Source organism: Mastigoproctus giganteus, chromosome 2 (assembly GCF_048544385.1).
Source record: "Mastigoproctus giganteus isolate SK-2022 chromosome 2, ASM4854438v1, whole genome shotgun sequence".
Lineage (NCBI taxonomy): Eukaryota > Metazoa > Arthropoda > Arachnida > Uropygi > Thelyphonidae > Mastigoproctus > Mastigoproctus giganteus.
In genome coordinates, this window is record NC_143576.1 from 36,519,103 (window position 1) to 36,540,255 (window position 21,153).

General features: G+C 37.7%; 1 protein-coding gene across 1 annotated transcript in view; it reads right to left on the bottom strand.

Annotated features, from left to right (window-relative positions):
* The window catches only part of eIF3j (eukaryotic translation initiation factor 3 subunit j), a 211,216-nt gene that overhangs the window by 177,008 nt on the left and 13,055 nt on the right, over positions 1-21,153 (bottom strand). Inside the window, exon 3 of the mRNA XM_090368455.1 lies at positions 862-922. Coding sequence (XP_090224581.1) covers positions 862-922 — 61 coding nt within the window. The remainder of the gene's footprint in view (positions 1-861; positions 923-21,153) is intronic.

Genomic DNA, 21,153 nt, shown 5'->3' on the forward strand with positions numbered 1-21,153 from the left:
AAACGTTTAACTGAAACACCCTGTATATACTTTCAACAAGAAATTTTTTTTCAATAATGATGGAACTCACACTATATTTGTCTCTTATATTATACACTTTAATATCATTACATAATATTCTCCAAAGGGACTATAATTTTTTTGATTTTAAAAATTGAGAGTATATTTTCAACAACATATGGTGGTCATAATTTCTCTAGTATATCAAAATCTAGATAATATAAATAGCTTACATTTATCATTTTCATATATATTCTCAACAGGAAAATTTTTTTCCATAACAATGGAACTCTCACACCTAGTAGTAATAATAAAATATTTCTAATGCTAACCAAATAAGTTTACAAAATCTCTCTCTCTCTCTCTCTTATATTAAAAACTTTTATACCATGTATTGTATCTCTAATCTTGTTACTGTATCACAGCTGTTACAAACTGAATTCATTCTACCATCCCCCTAACATGAATGATAAATCATTCCATCTTTTCTTTGTAACATTTTTTCAAACACACAAAAATTCAACTAACCCTGCTAAATACATTATCAATATCAAAAACAAAACAAACAAAAAAAAAAAGCCTTAAATATGTTGTTCAATGATTAATTCAAATCAAAATTTTCTTATTTATTCTTTGCATACCTAAGTCCTATTTAGTCTGATATTATCAAAAATTGAATGGTGACAACTTTATCAGAGACCAGTTCATCTATCCAAACACTGATCATATAACATTTCACAAAAAAAGGACAGTGTGTGATGAACATTAAGAGAAGAAACTGCAACCTAGTAGTAAGAAGCAATAGTAATAATAATAAAATATTTCTAATGCTAACCAAATAAGTTTACAAAATTTCCTAACCTTTCTGTTCTGTAAATTCCTCTTCTGCATTCTCTGATGCCTCATCATCATCCCAATTATCCTAAGAGTGAAAATAAAGTAAATCTCATAATTAAGGGAGTTGAGGGGGGGCGGACTTTCTTATCATTAAGAAGCTGATATATTACTCAATCTCAGAGCTTTCCAAAGTGAATGTCAACACACCAAGGTTGTCCTTGGTGTGTTGACACACATCATGTCCTAAATGGTGCTGTAAAATTGTGGCATCATATCAGCATAGTTTTCACTATAATTTCCTTTCACTGAATGCAATAATATAACTGACAGATTAAAATACAAATACAGTTGAACTCATGGTTATAATGATTACCTCAATATAGTGCGTAGAACATTGTTCTACACACTATATTGAGGTAAACTCCTCTTATTATTTTACTAATGTTACTATATCTATATAATATCGATGTAGATACCATAGACAACTCTCAATCATTGTGTGAAAGGCATCATTTCATCTGTATTTCATATTGTGCTCATCCTTCACAATGAGTTACCAAGTATTGCACTACCCCGAATAAGTAACACTTCACTAATAGAGAAGACTATTGTTATTTATTCTCGGTGGGTGCCACCACCCACACAGACTGTTTCAAAACCAGTTGGCTTTTCATCGGTGGGTGCCTTTCACGCTATGATCGTAGCTTTTCTTTAAGAGTTATCTATGGTGTATCTACACCGATATTATATAGATATAGAATCTTAAAATATTATGCATTGTTGCATTTAGTTCATTTAAATAAATATGTTACATATGGAAATCAGGAATGGTACCGCGTGACCACGCTTAAAGAGAAGCTTGTCTTACCCCAGTAAAATAAGCTTCTGTTACATATTTTTGTATTTGTTATGTATTACCACATAACCAGCATCTCTCTTCTCCCAATGGCTGAATAAATATCATTAGCAGGAAAATTATTTTTATGTATAGAAAGATAATAAGCATGGTTATAACAAGATTTTGGCTACTGCAAGCAAACAGAGATGATTAAAAATTATGTATTTCATGAGTAATATTTCAGTTAAAGCAATCATAGTAGTTAAGAGTTTCACAAGTATAACGAGCAAGTCTTTAAGCCATTAACATGAGCAGTGACTGAACTGCTATACAAGAGACTAAAATCTATTATTGCTTTGCCCATTTATGACATTATCCCTTATCTCTTTTGCCCGTTTATGACATTATCTCTTATCTCTTTCCACATCCCTGCCGACAGAAATTAATAACCCTTTCAATGATTCTCAGAATCTCTTTTAGTGCAGAACGCTACCTCAAACAGCATACTGTAGTCCTCATTCCAGTGCCATAGTAGAAATTCCTGAGAAGACCTCATGTGATGGAGGTGTTGAAAGCCTACAGAGGCTCTAAGGGTTACCAGTAGCAGGGGGAGATACAGAACACACTGTCTCGTCTGAATAGAGAAATGTCCCACATTGCAGTTCATGTCCTTTGTCTTTTTGTTTTCTTTCCCTATCTCTTAATCCTCTTTTGTATCTCTTCCTTATTGATAGGGAGAGAAATTACCCGGCAAACTAACCAATGAAATTTTTTTGTATCAGTATAAAACATTCAGCTTTCAAATTGAGTGCAATTTCAAATCTTTATGTGTGAACATATCTTTTTAAAACTTGAAACGAACACTTGGAACTTTTAAAAACAATTTTGATTCTGTAGTTTTGGTTTTTGTTGTGCTACAATTCAGTATTTTTTTAATTTTTTTTTTAACCTTAAAATGGCAGAAGAGAAAAGAAAAATTTTGACAATCAGCAAGGAAGTGAAAATTCTTCGTGACTTAAAGAATGGAACAAGCAACGCAGGCAAAAAGTTAAGACTGAAGTCATTAACTGTCAACCATTTAGAAAAAAATCTGGAAAGAATTACTAGTGTTTTTGAAAAAAACATCATTACGATAAAGATGTGTAAGTGTGATAAAAGAGAACTGGACAAGGCTTTTTTGTGTTGTTTTACAATGCAAAGAAATTGCATTCCTATCAGTGACCATCTACTGAAACTACAAGCTGAAAAATTGGCTCATCAACTTGGATATGCAGATTTTGTTTGCAATAACAGATGGCATGAGATTCAACAAAAGAAATAATATTGTCTATTATTATTATTAGCCATATGGGACACGGAAGCCTGAGGCGTATGCTGCACCAGCCAAAAAAAAAAAAAAAAAAAATTCCCGAGTTACACTGAGAGAGAGTCTAAAGTAGAAAGGAATCACCAAGAAAGAGAAGCATGATGATATCCAGCTCAGGACCCTGAGTGTGCCAAGCCCACACTCACCAGATGTGAGCCCCTAGGGTGATTATGAGAAGATACGTGGCAAATCTGGTGATGTTAACGACAAAGTGAGTAATGACTGGATTAAAAATGTATAACCAGATACAAGAAAAGGTTTCTGTGAAAGTGACATTTTTAATGTTGATGAAGCCGATATGTTTTATAGATTGCCCCTCTACATGACCCACAAGTTTAAACGCAAAAAGTGCACAGGTGGAAAATTTATCCAAAGAGCAACTGACTGTTCTGATTTCTTCAAATATGAGTAGAATTGAAAAAAGAAAACCCTTAGTAACACGCAAATCAAAGAATCAAATTGTTTTAAAAACATTAAAAATCTTCCAGTAATATACCAAGCTAACAAAAAAAAGCCTGGATGACACCATCCAATTTTGAAGAAATGCATAACTGGGAAAACAGCATAAAAAAAAAGTTTTATGATTTTAGACAATTTCCCATCACATTTCATTCTTCTCAATCTAACCAACATCAAACTTGTTTTTTTACCACCACACTCAATTTCTGCTCTCCAACCTATGGATCAAGGTGTTAGATGCTTTAAATGCCATTTTAGAAAACTTTTGGTATTGAAAACTATAGAATCCATTGAAAGAAAGGAAAAAATTCAAATTTTAGCTCTTGATGCCATCTGATCATGAGCAAGGCATGGGAGAAGGTAAAATCACAGACAATCAAAAACTTTTAATAGGGCAGGACCGTGGCCCATGGAAGTTGATGAAGACACTGAAGAAAATGATGACAATATTCCGTTAACAATGTGGTTGCAGAAACATAAATTGGATACTGGGTAAGCACATATGGACAAAAACCTTGTGAGTGCCAACACAACAACAGATGAGGATATTCTTGAAGTTATAAGAAAAAAAGATAGGAAAAAGGTGGTGGTGACAGTCAATGTATTGTTGAGAACAGAGGCACAAACTGCTTCAAAAACTCTTTTTTTGTTTTATGAAACCAATAACATAGATTCCGAATATCTCAGTAAAATGAAAGACATTGCTCATAAATTTCACCTTAAAAGAAATTTGAAACAAACAACACTGGAAGACTTATTTAAAAAATAAAAGACTTTTTAATAATGAAATTATTTTTATTGTGAATTTATAGTGCATAAAAATATCAAATAAATTGTTAATCAGGTAATCATGAGCTAGATTATTCATTGTTGTTTTATTCCCTTTTTCACAAGTAAAATTTATATAAATGTGAGTGTGTATGTGATAAATGTAGTTGAGTAACAGCAAAAGCAACATATAACCACAAAAAAGGATACAAGTAACGGTAATAACAATCAATAATCTTTCGTCCCTTGAATCTCATTATAACCAAGATTGACTGTATTGATTAATATATTAAAAATTTACAAGTAAGAACTAAATGCACAAGGCATAATATACTACGAACGTGCAATTTACTACAGAACTATCAGTGTAAATAAACAATTTATTCGTAATAGCAAACTGCAGTAGTAGTGTGAATGGCATCAATTTAATTGTATCTCATATTGTGACTACCTTCACAACGGGTTCCATGTATTGCACTACCTATGGGGAAGACTATTGTTACTTATTCTCAGTGGATACCACCACCCACACAGCACCGCTTCGAGGCATGTTGGCCTATCATCGGGGGAAGGGTAGGTACCCTGGTGTTGCAATCATGCCAACCCAGTTATGAAGTATAACTCCACAATATGAGAGATGTCAAAAGGTGTACATAGTAATATTACCAGTGCCTTGTGCATTTATTTCTTACTAGTAATATTACTATATACACCTTTTGGCAACTCTCATATTGTGGAGTTGGTTTCAAGCTTATGCTCCTACAAGTAGGAGCATAAGCTTGAATAATTTGAAGGGAATAGCCACTTAATAGCACAGAAAACAATTCTTTCAGTAATATTTTCTACTTTTATGGTTGAATCTGTTAGTCTTTTGTTGGTTAGGAACCCAATTCACCACGCTGTCCATTATTTGTTCCGAAGTACAGACAAAGCCCATCTCCTAGTTTGGCCAATCTTCACCTTTTCTTCAAATCTCACATAAACCGATGATGTCCTAAATGATGTTTTTCACCTTTTGTAATAGTTCTTCTAGGTGTGAGTCTACATTCATGGGCCAAATGTTAAGTGTTCCAATGTCTAAAGTCCAAAGGCAGCATGATTGAGCTCAGTGATTCTTAAACATCCTTTGCCATTGAGCTGGTCTTCCCATCACCATAGGTAGTAGCTTGGAGAATGAGGGAAGGGACCGTAATCTGCCATGCTGATTAGGTACAGGTTGGCAGATTTTGGAACAATTTAGTCTGTCTTAGCTTTGATCAATCCATCATGGCTGACCCTGCTAGGAGTATTACACTTCCAATGGCACAGTTTTCAGATTCACCAGCATGTGCAAACACTCCTGCCATAATAAGGCATCGATCCATTGGAGTGAGTTGAGGATTATACACTGAGAGAGATACGTTGAATAAAGTTTATACCCTGCACTAAAAAATGGATGACAAAAAAGTGAGTGGTACAAATAAATTAAAGGCAGAAGTAGACAAATTGGAGGAGATGGAAGGCAATATGGAAATGTTCTTTTTTTTTTTTTTCGCTAATGTTGTTAAGGTTGCTTTCTTGAATCATTTGGTACTACTAATGGTAATAGACTTTAAGGTTTGGAGGGGGGAAATTTTAATATCCCCTCAAACTTTAAAGAACCAAATCGAGTCAGCATAACAATGGGGGATCAGATTCATGGTATGCCACAAATTCTTGAATGGAAAGTGCCGAGAGCATAGAAGCATTGTCACGACACAAGCAACATGATTCCCTATGTTCCACTTTTCCAATTGTTGTCTCCAAACAGCAATTGCTGTATAAATGCTTATAGTAATCTAATTCACTGTTTGACCATACGGGACAAATTCATAATGAACAATTAACCACAAGTCAAAAACATCTGCAACAGTGTTTGTGGAGGGAAGTTTTGCAAACTCCAGAGTAAATATCACCTGGCAGATGCCGCTGGAAGATAAATGGTGGCAGACAAAAATCTACATCACCTTAAAAAAAAGTAACATTTGTAGTGAAACGTATAAGATATTGTTTGATTACAGTCATTTTGTTTGTTGCAAAGCAGCGTCAGATACCACTTCTATTGCGTCAGACAATAATTTCAAGGTATTGTATCAACTGTTTCTATAAATACGCACATTTCTGCAGCCCACAACACACTATTTGCAAAAATTCACAAGTGATGCAGATTTTTTGTCGACACCAAGCAAAAGTAAACGACACCGGCACCAGGTAAGGTGCTGGTTTACTTGGAACCATTGCTTCATTTGATAACTCTTCTAGGCAAATAAGACAATATGGGGCAAGGAAGAGAAGAATTATCGGAGAATACAAATCCATATTTGATATATTCCTCGTTACATTGGCTAAATTCCCAACCAGTCTGGTTGGGAATTTAGCCAATGTAACGAGTGTGACACACTAGTGTGTCACAAGCAGACTGGTTGGGAAGGTCTAACCTTTGTATTGGTAATTAAGCGTTATATTGTGTTTGGTAACTTGTACTGCAGTATGTAGTAAAGAAATTCTAGTGTTTTAATTTTATTAAATAGATATCACAAAAGTTAAAATAGTAAAAAAAGTTAAAATTATCTATTATAATTAACTTAACTTTCCAAGAATAACAGTATGGTATAAACTCGATATCGTAATATGTACATATTTAATAACATAAATTTGATGCTGTAATATGTATTATTACTGCATAACTTTGCAATAACATTATTGCATAGTGTTATTATTGCATTTAAGTATATTAGTTTAGTCGAGTATTCTCAACTAACTTGAATTTGAATGGAAATCATGTCTCAGACAGCAAAGCAAAGGGCTCAAAGTAGTTATGCTGCAACTTGGGGGAGAACTGGAGGGGGACAATTATACTCTGAATCATGGCCTTATAAAATTTACTACTTGTCTGATGCCTTTCTTTGTGTTCAACACAAAGAGTGAGGATACTAGGTGTCAACTCAGCATTCTGAATGAAGTTTATGAGATCTTGAAGAACAGGATGAATGCCCTCAAAAGGACTGAAGTGGATGCCCATCGAGCTCTCAGCTGCCCACCTCAATGCCAGAGCTTGCATTTGAGTATCAGGAACCACAGCAGAATGCACTGGCTCCACAGGAGGTAGTTATTGTCAGTAAACTGGGAAATGTACTGTACAAAAAGTATAGATGAAATAGGACCAAGTATGTCTGCCAAGGAAGAAAAGTTGATGATGTTGTAGAGCAGATATCTTTTAAGAGCACAAAAGGTGATATTGTTGTACACATTCACACTAATGACATTAAGAAAAGATCTGAGGACTTAACAAGTACGGGGCAAACTAACAAAAAGTTGTAAGTCAGGTTTACATTTGAAAGTATATGCAATTCTGCCCAGACACAACAGGAAGGAGTACATGATGAGAGCCCTGTCAATTAATTCAGCCCCAGAAAGATTTTGCAAGGCTCATAGAGTAGAATTTTTCTCAGCATGGTCTCTGCTTATTAACAGGAGAGACTGCTTCTAGAGGGATGGGACATACTTAATTAGAAAGGGTGCAAGAATATTAATACTATTAAGGCAGGGCTAGGTACATCAGAAAACTGCTAGCTTGGAGGGAATACACAAAGTAATAGTTTAATCTAGCCGTAGGCAGAGGTGAAAGTGATTCTTGCACTGCTTCTATAGGAACATGCAGTAGCCCGGAAAGCAAAGTCCACTGTGAATCGCCATGGAACAAGTAAATATATGGGCTGTGTTATGGAAACCAAGAGTAAGAACAGGTGCATGAATACTTGCATATAACACCACCAATGCTACAAGTAAAAAAATTTTATGAATAAAAATTAGTAAAATATAATGAAAAATTTATGAATTTGAAGTGTTAGTCAAGTCATCAAATGCAGACTCTGTGAGGATATCAGAGACAAGGGATGCAGAATTTGAATATAGGGAGTACAATATGTACAGAAAGGGCAGACAGGATGGGGGAGGAATTAGGCTCTTAGTTAAGAAACATAAAATCTAAGGCAGTGCATCCAGTTGACATGGGTGGCCAGTGCAATATTGAGTCAGTTTGGTGTGACACTGGAAAAGCAAAAATGAGAGCAGGAGTGTGTTACACATCTAATGACTAATTAGTATAACTAACAACCGTACAGAGAAATAGAGTGGACCAGTAAATCAGGTATTATGAGGAGGGGATTTTAACTTTCCAGGTATTGAGTGGGACTTCGGTTGCTCACTCACATACTATCAAGATTTTTGTGGATTTATTGGATTGTTGTTTTTTACAGGCAGCATATTAGATCTGATCTGATTATCAGCAATGGTTATTCATACATTAAGAATTTGCATATAAAAGAACCACTAGGAGGCAGTGATCACATGTACTGATGTGGGATTTACTTAAAAAATGTGACTGCTATCAAGGGTAAAGGGAAGGGTTTCAGGAGACTACAGTGGTGTCAGATAGTTTTTAAATTCTATACAATGGGAATAACTAATGATGTTACCAACAGCAAATTCTAAATGGCGAGCAATAAGGGAAATAATTATGGAAGCTCTTAGGCTTTTCATAGTAACTAAGAAATACTGTTCAACGTTCAAGGCAAGACCTAAATGGATGTCAGCTTAACTAATGAGTCACACAGCAGAGAAGAAACACACATGGGGCGCATATAAATTATCAGGGGATACAGAAGCCTATGGTATCTGCCTTGATTGCAGACTATAAAATAGTCTGCAATCAAGTCACAAAGGAGGTTAGGCAAGCCAACACAGATAATAACAAACCTTTGGCAAATCTTTGGAAGTAGAGGGATGAATCACACTGATCCACTTAATACTGATGGTTTAACTGTTGATGATGCTACTCAGGTTGATAATAAACTGAATAGGTATTCTGCATCCACATTCACACATGAGGAATTCTTTAGGGAAGTGGATCCCAGAAGTTTATCAAACTAACAGGGAGCTAAATGATTTAATAATAATGGAGAGAAAAGTGAAAAAGAAATTGTTCGATTTAAACACAAAAAAAAAGTACCTGGGGCAGATGACATTTATCCAATTATATTAAAGGAGGAACACCAAATTCTTAGCCATAATTATGAAACCATCTTTGGATTCAGGGGTGTTACTGTGGACTGGAGATCTGCGAATGTATCCTCAATTAAAAAATGGAGATCAAAGGCTTATGTAACACCAGCCAAAAAAAAAACACAAAGAATAAAATAATAATAGAAAGAAAATTTAAAAAAATAAATAATTAATAAAAGAAAAGGAAAGGAAAGGAAATAGACAATCTATGCGTTTCACTCCTCTCTAGGTAACTATCCAGCTGACTTCGAATTTCCCCAAACTGTTAGCCTCTGCCACCCATGTAAGTAACTTATTCCAGTAATTTATAACTTGCTGGCTAAAATAAAACTCCCTCTGCAATCCAGTCTAAACATCTCCCCCGTAACTTGAATTTATAGGCACTAGTTCTAGAATCATTTATAACCGTGAAAATTTCATCCTCATTCATTTTACTTATGCCTCTCAGAGCCTTAAACACCTCAATCAAGTCTCCTCACAGGTGCCTAGTTTCCAAGCTCTGCAACCCACATAAAGTCTTTCGTCATATGGATGCCCTTTTGTCGACCTCACCAGGCAAGTTACCCATCATTGGCCCTTACAAGAAGCTCAATGTCTTTCTTTAGGTGCAGTCTCCATACTTGAACACACTATTCCAAGTGTGGTCTAGCAACAGCCTTATATAACAAGATTATGACATTCTTATCTCTACTAGCAAATGTTCAATAAATTAACGATAGGACACCATGGGCCTTCCTTGCAACCTGTCTACAATGCTTGGAGAACTTAGTGTCCAACCATATCATAACGCCCAAGTCCCTTTCCTCCACTACTGGCTTTCATTCAACTCTACCAAATGTATAAGTTATTTTGGGGTTACTGTTCCCCAGATGTAATATCTTAAACTTTGCTTGATAAAAGCATAGCTGCCATTTTTCTAATCATCCCTGAAGTCTATCTAGGTCACTCTGAAGAAGCTCTGCTTGGCGGTGATCATTAACTACTCTACCAACCTTCACATCATCTGCAAAATTTAGACATCATGCCCTCTATACCTTCATCAATGTCATTTATGAAAATCAAAAACAATAGTGTTCCTAAAACTGATCCATGGGGAACCCCACTTCTTACATCAACCCAATCTGACTGAAGTTTAACACTAACAAATGTAATATACTGCATATGGGTAGCAGTAATCCCAGAATAACGTACCAACTGTGTGGTACTACACTCAGGGTTTTTTTTTTTTTTTTGTTAGTTATTGGCGCATCAGCTTCTGTGGCCATAATGCACCTCCCAAAGTTTTTGCATTTACTCTGATCCAAGCCCGAGGCGGGATTCGAACCCGCGACCTTTGGGTTGCTAGGCAGGCACTTTATCCACCCAGCTAGCCCAGTGGGCACACACAGGGTAGTATAGAATGAAAAGGACCTGGGGGTAATTGTGTAGTCAGATATAAATTTTTTTGAGCAGTGCAGACAGGCTGCAAGTGTAGCTCATGATGTTTTGTCAATGATATACAGAAATATTGCTAGAGGGATGAGGTGATCATCCCCTGGTATAAGGCAATGGTCAGGCCACACCTTGAGTACTGCATACAAGTCTGGAGGCCTCATTTTAGGAAAGATGTAAAGCTGCTGGAATGAGTACAGGGAAGGCCAATGAGATTGGTGAGTGGAACAAAGGGTTGCTTTTACAAAGATAGGCTCAAGTTCTGCAAACTGTAGCATCTGGATACTAGACACCTTTGATATGATCTAATTGAGGTGTATAAGGCCTTCAATGGTTTGAACAAGCTCAATGCTGATGGGATTCTTCCTCTTGCACAGATTACTAACCTGAGGGGACATAAATTCAAATTGAGGAAAGACAGTTGTAGAACAGATGTGCAGAAATTTGCCTTTAGCCAGCGGGTGGGTGATAGTTGGAACAAACCTCCATCTGTTGTAGTGGAGGTCAACAACTTAAATAAGTTCAAGGCAGAACTAGACAACATTTGGAGTGAATGAATGATGGAAATGGGAAGGGGTTTTTTTTTTTTTTTTTTTTTTGGCTGATGCTATATAAGCTTTCTTTCTTGCATCGTCTGCCTCTTATAATGCTAATAACTATTCATTACAACCCTCTGCCTGTCCTGCTATTCATCTAAGGATTTTCCCTGTGATTCCAACCTGTTACAGTTTATAAAGAAAAGCAAAGACATGAGTAATTACATACCTGTTAGCTTAACTTCTGTTCATTGGTTAGATGCTGGATCACGTACACAAGACTGCAGTTGTACTTCAGTCACAGCATGGGTCGTTAAGGTCGATGTTGTCTGACCAATCTGATTGGATACTATGATGCAGTGACAAAAGAACTGGATGTAAAAAATCCCTGCTGAAAATCAGGTTAAGATTATTACTTCGTCTAGTTACTTCTCTAACATTCTGCTGTAGAAAGCAGTCATCAAATAAATCTCCAAAACTCTTACTAGTGCATAGACCAACCCTCAAGTTCCAGTCAATACCTGGAAAGCTAAAATCCCTCATAACATATTCTGATTTACTGGTCCATTCTATTTCTTTGTATAGTTGTTTGTTATACTCATCACCATCATTAGACATAACATATTTGCTTTCCCAATATGTCACACCATTGACTCAACACGGCTCTGGTGTACACCCATTTCGTTTGGTGCACTAATTTAGATTTAATGTGATTCTTAACTAAGGAAATGAACTCCCCTCCCCCATCCTCTGTCTTTCTTTATGGAGTTCGCCTATGGACGTCATGGAGTGAAGAAGTGTATCCATTCACTCCTCTTGATTGTAGATGGTTGAAAGATGATCCTCTGTCCAGACAGAGGATCACTGTTGGAAGTTCAGAAGTTAATAGCAGCTTCTAGCTTTTATTTTGATTATTATTATGGTTCCTGTAGCATTATCAGATGTTAGCCGATAAGCAGAACAAGGTGAGTGGAGTTCTTTTTATTTCTATACAGTTTTTATTAAGACATGGATATTCCAAATCGCTAAGTGGTAGCAATCGAGAGATCAGTTTCAGCCAACAATGCTGCCATATAGGGAGCTGCCTGCTTCATTGCAAATCACAATTGCCGTGCCCACACCTTGCTAAAAGCTGAATTCAGCATAGAAGTAAGACTTTTTTGTAATAGGTGTAGCGAGCTTAGATTTCTTTTTTTTTTTGCAGTATTTCATAGAGCTACTTATGCGACAGAATCGGCAGGAATTTCCCTCCCACGTGTGAACTTAGGTTGTTGAGAATTTGTCGTCCACGAATTGCCCTTAGATTCCTTTCAAAACACTGACCCTGATATATCAAAACCCAAATAAGTCAAAATTGAAGCATCAAAAGTGCAAATTGTGACAAAAATCAGTCGATACTGAAATTGACAGATTCTGCGGCTGAGCCTCAGGTAGGCTCATCAGCAGCCTGCTTAAAACAAACTACTATTTAAAACAATGATTCCATTAATAACTCGGATGATGAAGATAGCAAACCTAGACCAGCCTTCAGCAAGGAAAACAGAATGAAGATTAGATCTAAACCCCAAATTATGACTACACAACAAAAGAGAGAGAAAGAATATTGTAATAATAAGGCCAACAGAAGAAAGCACACTGGACTCCAGTGAAGCTATTAAGTGAAGCAAAAACCCTGGAATCTCAACTCTAGATTATAAAAATCAAAGTAATAAGGAAAACAAGAATCGCAGGGTTGTTGATTGAAACAGCAATCAAGGAAGATGCAGGAAGGATAAGAAACAACCCAGAGGTCACAAATTTGGGTCTCAAAACTGAGAAACCAAAAACCAGAGGACCCAATATTCTGATTTTTGATCAGAAAAGGGAAAAAAGTAAGAAAGAAATGACTGATGTTTATACCAAAAACTACCAAGATTATATACCCACAAACCAGTTTAATTCACTTTAAAATATCTCACTAAATTCAAATCTGCACAAACTTGCAACTAGATACTAGAACTGCTCCCCAAAATGTGGCAGATGGTAACAAAACATGAAAGAACACATATAGAATGGGGCAGCCACAGGTATAGGGAACATTTCCCTATACCAGTGGAAGTTTGAGCACACTTCCCATGCTTGCTCTCAAAAGGAGAGCCCTTGTGGCCATTATGCAGTACAAGGACATGATTACAACCAATGTAGAAAGGGCCAACAAGCAAAATGTGCAAATTGCAAATCTGTTGGGCTGGCATTCAACCATTCACTGAGGTACTCTAAGTGCCCGATCTATATGAAAACAGTAAAACAGCTCAAACAGAAAATTAAGGATACTCTTCATAATCATACCAATTGCCAGGCTTTGAAGTTCCTAAAGTTAAATGCCCAGTGTGCAAGCAAAATGGTACTAGTGATCCAGGAGTCCTACATCCATAGTGGCAGGGTGCAGGGATACCCCCAGAAACTACAGAATCATTGAGGCCACCATGGATATGGCATGGGCAGCTTGTTTGTTTGTTTGTTTTAGAGTTTTATGGTGCATTAGCATCTAAGGCCATAATGCGGCAAGTCAAGCATGGGCAGCAACAGTTATCTGAAACACAAATATCACAGTTACTAAGATCAATAGTTTATGTACCCCATTGGCAGTATATGCACAGATCACCTTCTGGGATCCTTCCACATTAATCAATGTATTGTAAACCGAATCAAAACATAGTCCGTTCTATCCAATACCGTGAAACAGCTCTAAGTGTGTGTTCTTGAATCTGGGTGACTCACAGGCATAAGCCCATCTCTACATAGTGAGGAAACTCTACATAGCGTGCCTGAAAAAGTATATAAAAGAAAAATGGAAGATTAAGCGTGTGTTCTGTTGTGTTGTGTGTCAGGCCACTTCCCCACCAGGAAGCAGCCAACATCTGGTGAGCTGCTGCCTGGTGCCCATCCCTAGGCACAAGGAGCCAGGCCCGGATCTACTTTCACTGTATGTGCATATAGCACAAATCTTGCATCCACAGGAAGTAGTGCAATACCGGTAGGTTCCTGCAATCTCCTTCTCAGGTTGTCCAAACCTGAGAGCCTGGGGGGAAAAAAAAAGTGGTAGAACCCATTTTAATTAATCAATTTTAACCACTCATACAAACCCTTCAAATGAAAAGCCTGTAGGAGGTAAACAATTTTGAATAGAATTATACTGAACATTAAAATATTTCCATAATACTAATTTTGAAAACCCAAGTAACGGTCGTTAAGATTAATAAAAGAACAGTGCAACCAGGAAAATCTGGCAACACGAGATGTTAACATAATTCACAGTTCACAACCTAGCCAAGTGTCAAACTCAGCCCAGTTCAAACATTCACAAAAGCTCCACTGTAATAATCTTCTTGGAAATACTCTGGAAGTTAGCATCCATCAACTATCCAGTTAAGTCCATAAGCAGTTGAGGATATGCAGGCCCTAGGCAAAAGTTATTTTGGGGCCCCTGTAAAAATGTTTATTATAAAACTTCCTACTTTAACAGTAAAAAAGATGGGCATAGGGCCCTCAGAAAATTAGGATTACACAATCAATATAAAAATGTAAAGCAAATAAATCTGCATATATTTCTAAGGAAATATATACAAATCTGAACATATCGGCGGCATGTGCATTTTGACTAGAAGCTATATTACAATTTGAAAGTATATTTTATTTGCAAATTTTATAAGGAACATGAGCACTCATGCTCGTCATTACACTACTGGATATAACTAATTTTGGCTATGTCCATTGCAATTTACGGGCCCCCTCAAAGTATGGGCCTTAGGCTTATTTATGATAGGCCCAGATTGTCTGATATTCTCGTTGGTAAATGAACAATCTGTGCGAGGTCATTAGTAATTGCAAAAGCCTCAGCATCTCAACCAGCCGGGACCATGTGACTAGAAAAAGGAAGCCAGCTGGAGTTGTGAACATTAAAATCACCAAGGAAAATTACCCCACTGTTAGGAAAGTTTGACTGGAGAAAGTCAAGTTTCAAGGAGAGGAAGTCAAAGAGTTCTAAGTGATTAGTGGAGTTGGAAGAACAAGAAAGGCAACAGGTGAATGTGACAGTATGTGATAAAGAGATTTTAAGCCAGAGAAGATCGAAAAGAGGAGATTCCAAATTACTAAGTCCCTTACAGGGAATACCAAAACAGACATATAAAGGAATCAACCAGCGAATAATTTGGACAACTGAGATGAGCAGTAGTTGAATCAACCAATAAGTGGAAATGGACATCATTAAGATTAGAACTGCAACCACATATATTTGTGAAATGAACATCATTAAGATTAGAACTGCAACCACATATATTTGTGAAATGAATGAGGAAGTGTTTGGGAGGTTTAGATCTTTTCGCAGATAAGTTTGCTCTGTTAGTTTGACAATTAATGGTGCATTCAATAGTAAGAAAAGTTAGGGGTACATGCTGAATGAAATAATGAAATTTTTAGTTATGACGTACACATGGCAAAAATATACCCAGCTCTTTGCCATAATGTGGCCAAGTGTATAATCTCGCTGCCACGAGATTATACACTAGCTGATCTGGAAGCCTCCTAGAGTTACCAATAGGTTTGGTCCGGCGTACTAACAAGCAGCCGGCCTGTGGATACCGTTTTAGAGCTGTACCTTCAAAATGTAAGGAAGATTGAATCACACCTGTCCATCATAACCTCAAAAGACATCAATCATACAGCACGATGGAAGAGAAGGGGGAGGAGTTACCAGAGCTGTGCTCTGGAGACTAAACATGGGCCCCACCACTTCAAGCCTCCAATAAGCAAAGTGGTGGTATTGCACCGGTTGATGAGAGTCATCTACCACCTAGTATTGCCTCGTAATACAGAGGGGTGGCATTCCTAAGTAAGGTGTGGGGCTCTACATTGAGTGATAGTGTGTATGACAGTCTATGCTCTTTTGCAGCACTCTGTCACATCTGAGTTGGCAGTTGTAATTGACAGCTCCTGTTTGTGCATTTGGTACTTTATACATATATATGTATAAAGTACTTTATACATATATATGTGTGCTGTCCTATTCAGAATACCATATTGAATGGGATAAGTGCCTGAAAATAGAGAATGAACGAGAATGTCCTATAAGCGTTAACTGTTGTATCTTGAACATGTATATATATAAAAAAAAAATTTAATTAGCTATTCTTGCAGATTAAGTTGTATAAACATGAGTGAATGTTAGGTCACTTGTGTAAACCAATGCAATGACCAAATGAATGTTTATGATTTGTATAAAAAAAAAAAACAGTAATGTATTTAGGTGGCACTTGTGTCCTCTCTGTCTGTATGATGAAAATAGATGATAAATGTGTGAGAGAATGTTGTTATATACTGTTTTTCAGTCTGCCTCTAAACATGTATATTAAAATAAAAAATAAAAAAAGCATAATTGTGTAAATGTAAGTAAGACAGGCATGCAACTGGGCTGAGTGCACATAAAGTGTGTGCTCTGTTCTAATAGGTCCCCCAAATTAGACTTCAGTGGAGGCAACCTACCAGGAAATCCCCTGTGCCCTGCTAACCTCATGTTTCCCTCTTCTGAGACATGACGTGGGATTTGCTGACAGGAGCTTCAGCTGGCCTGGCCAGTATGGAATTAATAACAGAAGCACTGCATGTCCACAATGCGATCTCCTTCTCCTCTCCTCTCTCCTTCTCCAGTCTCCCTTCACCGCCTCCCATCCCAACCTTTTCGCCTGGTGGACTCTAACATCACAAATCTTTTCCTGCTCTCTTAACAGTACCCCCAGTAGAGAATGGGCTTCTTCAAAAGTGGTGCCCCTCTATCTCTAACTTCCTATTTCCAGGTAGAAAATCTTCCTATCATCCTTCTTTATCTTCATCTGTTCCTCTCCCCCTCATCTGTCTCTCCCACTCCCTTTATCACTTTCCAGAGTGGGTTTTTTTTTTTCCCTTTTCCGGGGCCCTTCTCAGGCACTGTCCAGGTTTTATCCCTGCCAGAGACCTTTCTATTCCCTACTATACCCAGCCTGCCTCCCTGGGGCAGAGGACAGGCAACACAGAATCCCACTAGGTTTTTTTTTTTTTTTTTTCTTAGTTGTTGCCACATCAGCTTCTGTGGCCATAATGCACCTCCCAAAGTTTTTGCATTTTTACTCTGATCCAAGCTCGAGGCGGGATTCAAACCCACGACCTTTGGGTTGCCAGGCAGGTACTTTACCCACCTGGCTGGCCCAGTCGGCATCCCACTAGGTGCCATGCGGCTAAATCAGTGGAGGAACAACACAACACAAGCCAACATGTCTCTGGCCTTTACAGAGTTTGTACTGCAACACAGAATATACAAACATGGAGTTTGGGGGGCCTCCTCCCATTGCCGCTTAACAATTAACACAAAACACTATGTCCTTTCTGTATACACATTGTACTTCTCATACTCAAATTCTGCATATCTTATGTCTGAGTGACACCATGTCTCTGATATCTCCACAGTCTGCATTTGATGACTTAATCAGTATTTCATTATGTTCACCATCCACAAGAATAACTCAGAATTTTTATTTTAACATTTATTATAAGCTGTATTTTTATATTCTAGGGGAGTCACAAGGAAAGTCTTTTACAACTTCACATTGTTAAACCATTTACTGAATTCAAACACAACTTGATTACCATTAAGTTTTTTTTTTTTTTTTTTTATGTAAACCGCAAACACGAGAGGTATTAGAACCTATAGTACTTAGTACCGTGCTTGGGTTGGAGGTTGAGAAGACAAAAGAAGGTATTTGTTCACATTGGACTTCAACTTCTGTAGACTGTAACTTTCAGGAAATACATATGAAGGAAGGTTGTTCCAGAAAACAGCAGTTGAATGAATAAACGAGGAAGATGAAAAGTTGGACAGTAAATGGATGTTGGCTGGTGGTGGCACGTGTTCGGACTGTTTTGAAAGAGAGAGCGGGAATTATAGAAGCCAATTCAGAAGAACAGTGCCCATGGAAGTATCTGTAGAAGAGGCATCAAGAAACAGTACGTCTGTGAGACAGCGAGTGGAGAGAGACTGTTAGAGATGAATCATTAATTAACCTAACTGCCCTCTTCTGAATGGTATCAAGAAGCCTGAGAGAGGTTTTGGGGGCACCACCCCAGATGTGGGAACAATATTCCATGGCAGGGCGGATTTGTGATTTATACAGAGTGAGCAGCTGTTTGGAAGAAAAGAAGGTGAGAGCGAAAGAGAAAACCACGTTTTTTAGATGCAGAGGCAGCAATATTTGTAATGTGCTTGTGCCAAGAGAGATTAGAAGTCAGGGTAATCCTCAAAAGAGATATATCATTTTGCCTAGAAATCAGAGTGTCAATAAAGATAAGCATAGGAGCAGAAGAATCCAATCTGGGAGATATAAGACAAGACTGAGTTTTAGAAGGGTTGAAATCAACTAAGTTGTCTTTGCCCCAATGGAGAATTACCTGAAGATCGACATTTAAGGAATTGGTAGCAGATTTTCGAAAAGTTGAAGCTGATTGAGGACAAGGTTTCTCAAAATGGAAAGTGAAATGCAATGTGCATCATCGGCAAAACTATGAATAGGATTTCCAGTCAATGGAAGAAGGTCATTAATATACAAGAGGAAAAGAGTGGGGGAAAGAACTGAAACTTGGGGGACACCTACATTAGTGGAGAAGTTAGAAGGCAGAGAGCCATCTACCATCACCCTCAGTGAGCGATCAGAGAGAAAAATGGATAACCAATTACCAAAAACAGTTGGCAAACCATAAGATGGAAGCTTGTTTAGAAGACCTTTATGCCAAACACGATCAAACTCCTTTGAGATGTCAAGAGCAACTACTTGTGTTTCACCGAACCTTTCCATTGAATTAGTCCATAAATGGGTAACATAAGCCAGATTATCACCAGTGGATCAACACTGACGGAATCCATACTGGCGATCACTGATCTGATGGAAGGTTTCTAGGCAGTTTAAGAGTTGGCGGTTAATTGATTTCTCCATTACTTTAGAAAGAGTAGAAGTAATTCCAATGGGACGATAATTAGATGGGAGGGATTTGTCACCCTTTTTAGGAACTGGCTGGATATGAGCAAATTTCCAAGCAGAAGGAAAAACACCTTTGGAATAAGAAAGTGAAAAAAGGCGGCAAAGAATAGGAGTAAGTTCAGGAGCACAGATTTTGAGAACAAGTGGAGAAATACTATCGGGACCTGGAGTTTCTTAGCATCAAGATTCGTCAAAATCCTGACATCCTTTTGACAGAAGACCACAGGAGGCATTGAATGAAGCGTGTTGGGAATGGTGGGAGGTGTTTTACGAAGATCATTAATACATGAGTTGGAAGAAAAATGGGATGCTAGCAGGTCAGCTTTATCCTTGGCTGAAGTGACAACAGAACCATCTGGTTTGGACAAAGGTGGGAGCAGAGATGGGCAAAAGTTGTGGCCAACAGCTTTGGCAAGAGACCAGAATGATCGGCTACCATTAGGGCAAGAAGCAAGTTTTCTACTCTTAGCCTGTTCAAACTCTAGTTTTGCCTGGTTAATAACTGCTTTACAATTGTTGCGAGCTTTGGTGTAGGCAGAAAATGAAACTGAAGAATTAGAAACAAGCCAATTACGATATGCAACATTCTTCTCTTGAACAGCCTTAGCACATTTATTGGAAAACCAAGGTTTAGATAAAGGACGAGATTTTAAAGTGCAATGTGGGATAAAGGATTCCATTCCTGCAAGAATAATTTCACTGACACGATCTGAGCAAATGTTGACATCAGAAGTTTTGAAACAGTAATCCGACCAAGGAAAAGAAGAAAAGAAGTCTCAGGTCATCCCATTTTGCATTCTTGTAATGCCAAACAACACGAGGTTGGGAATAGCCATGAGATAAAGGTTCCATTGGAGAAGAGACAATCACCAAGTTGTGATCTGAAGTGCCTAACGAACCTCTCACTTCAACTGTATACTTAGAAGGGTTGTTTGTGAGAAAAAGATCAAGCGTATTGGCTGTATGATTAGGATTGTCCGGTATTCTTGTAAGTAAATGAACAATCTGTGCTAGGTCATTAGTAATTGCAAAAGCCTCAGCATCTCGACCAGCTGGGTAGGTGTGACTAGAAAACCGAAGCCAGCTGGAGTTGTGAACATTAAAATCACCAAGGAAGATTACCTCGCTGTTAGGAAGGTTGGACTGGAGAAAGTCAAGTTGCAAAGAGAGGAAGTCAAAGAGCTCCAAGTGATTAGTGGAGTTGGGAGAACGGTAGAGACAACAGATGAATTTGACACAATGAGGTAGAGAGATTTTAAGCCAGAGAAGATCAAAGAGAGGAGATTCCAAATTTCCAAGTCTCTGACAAGGAATATTAGAACAGACATATGCTCAAGTACCACCTTTGAGGCAAAAGGAATTATACAGTGAATAATTTGGGCATTTGAGATGAGCAGTAGTTGAATCAACCGATAACTGAGATTCTGTCAGAAAAAGTATATGGGGTTTGGCAGACTGCAAGTGGAAATGGACATCTTTGAGATTATAATTGAGACCAAGTATATTTGTGAAATGAATTAGGAAGTGCTTGGGAGGTTTAGATCTTTTCGCAGATAAGCTTGCTCTATTAGTTTTACAATTCATGGTGTATTCAATAGTAAGAAAAAGTGGGTGGGTCATGCTGTATGAAGTAATGAAATTTTTGGATATGGCATACACATGGTAAGAATATACCCAGATCCTTGACATAATGTGGCCTCGCCAATGCTCCCCGCATACACACTACTCGGATTCCTTCCAGTCACTATCTGGCAGAGTAGAGGTAGCAAGATTATACACTAGCTGATCCGG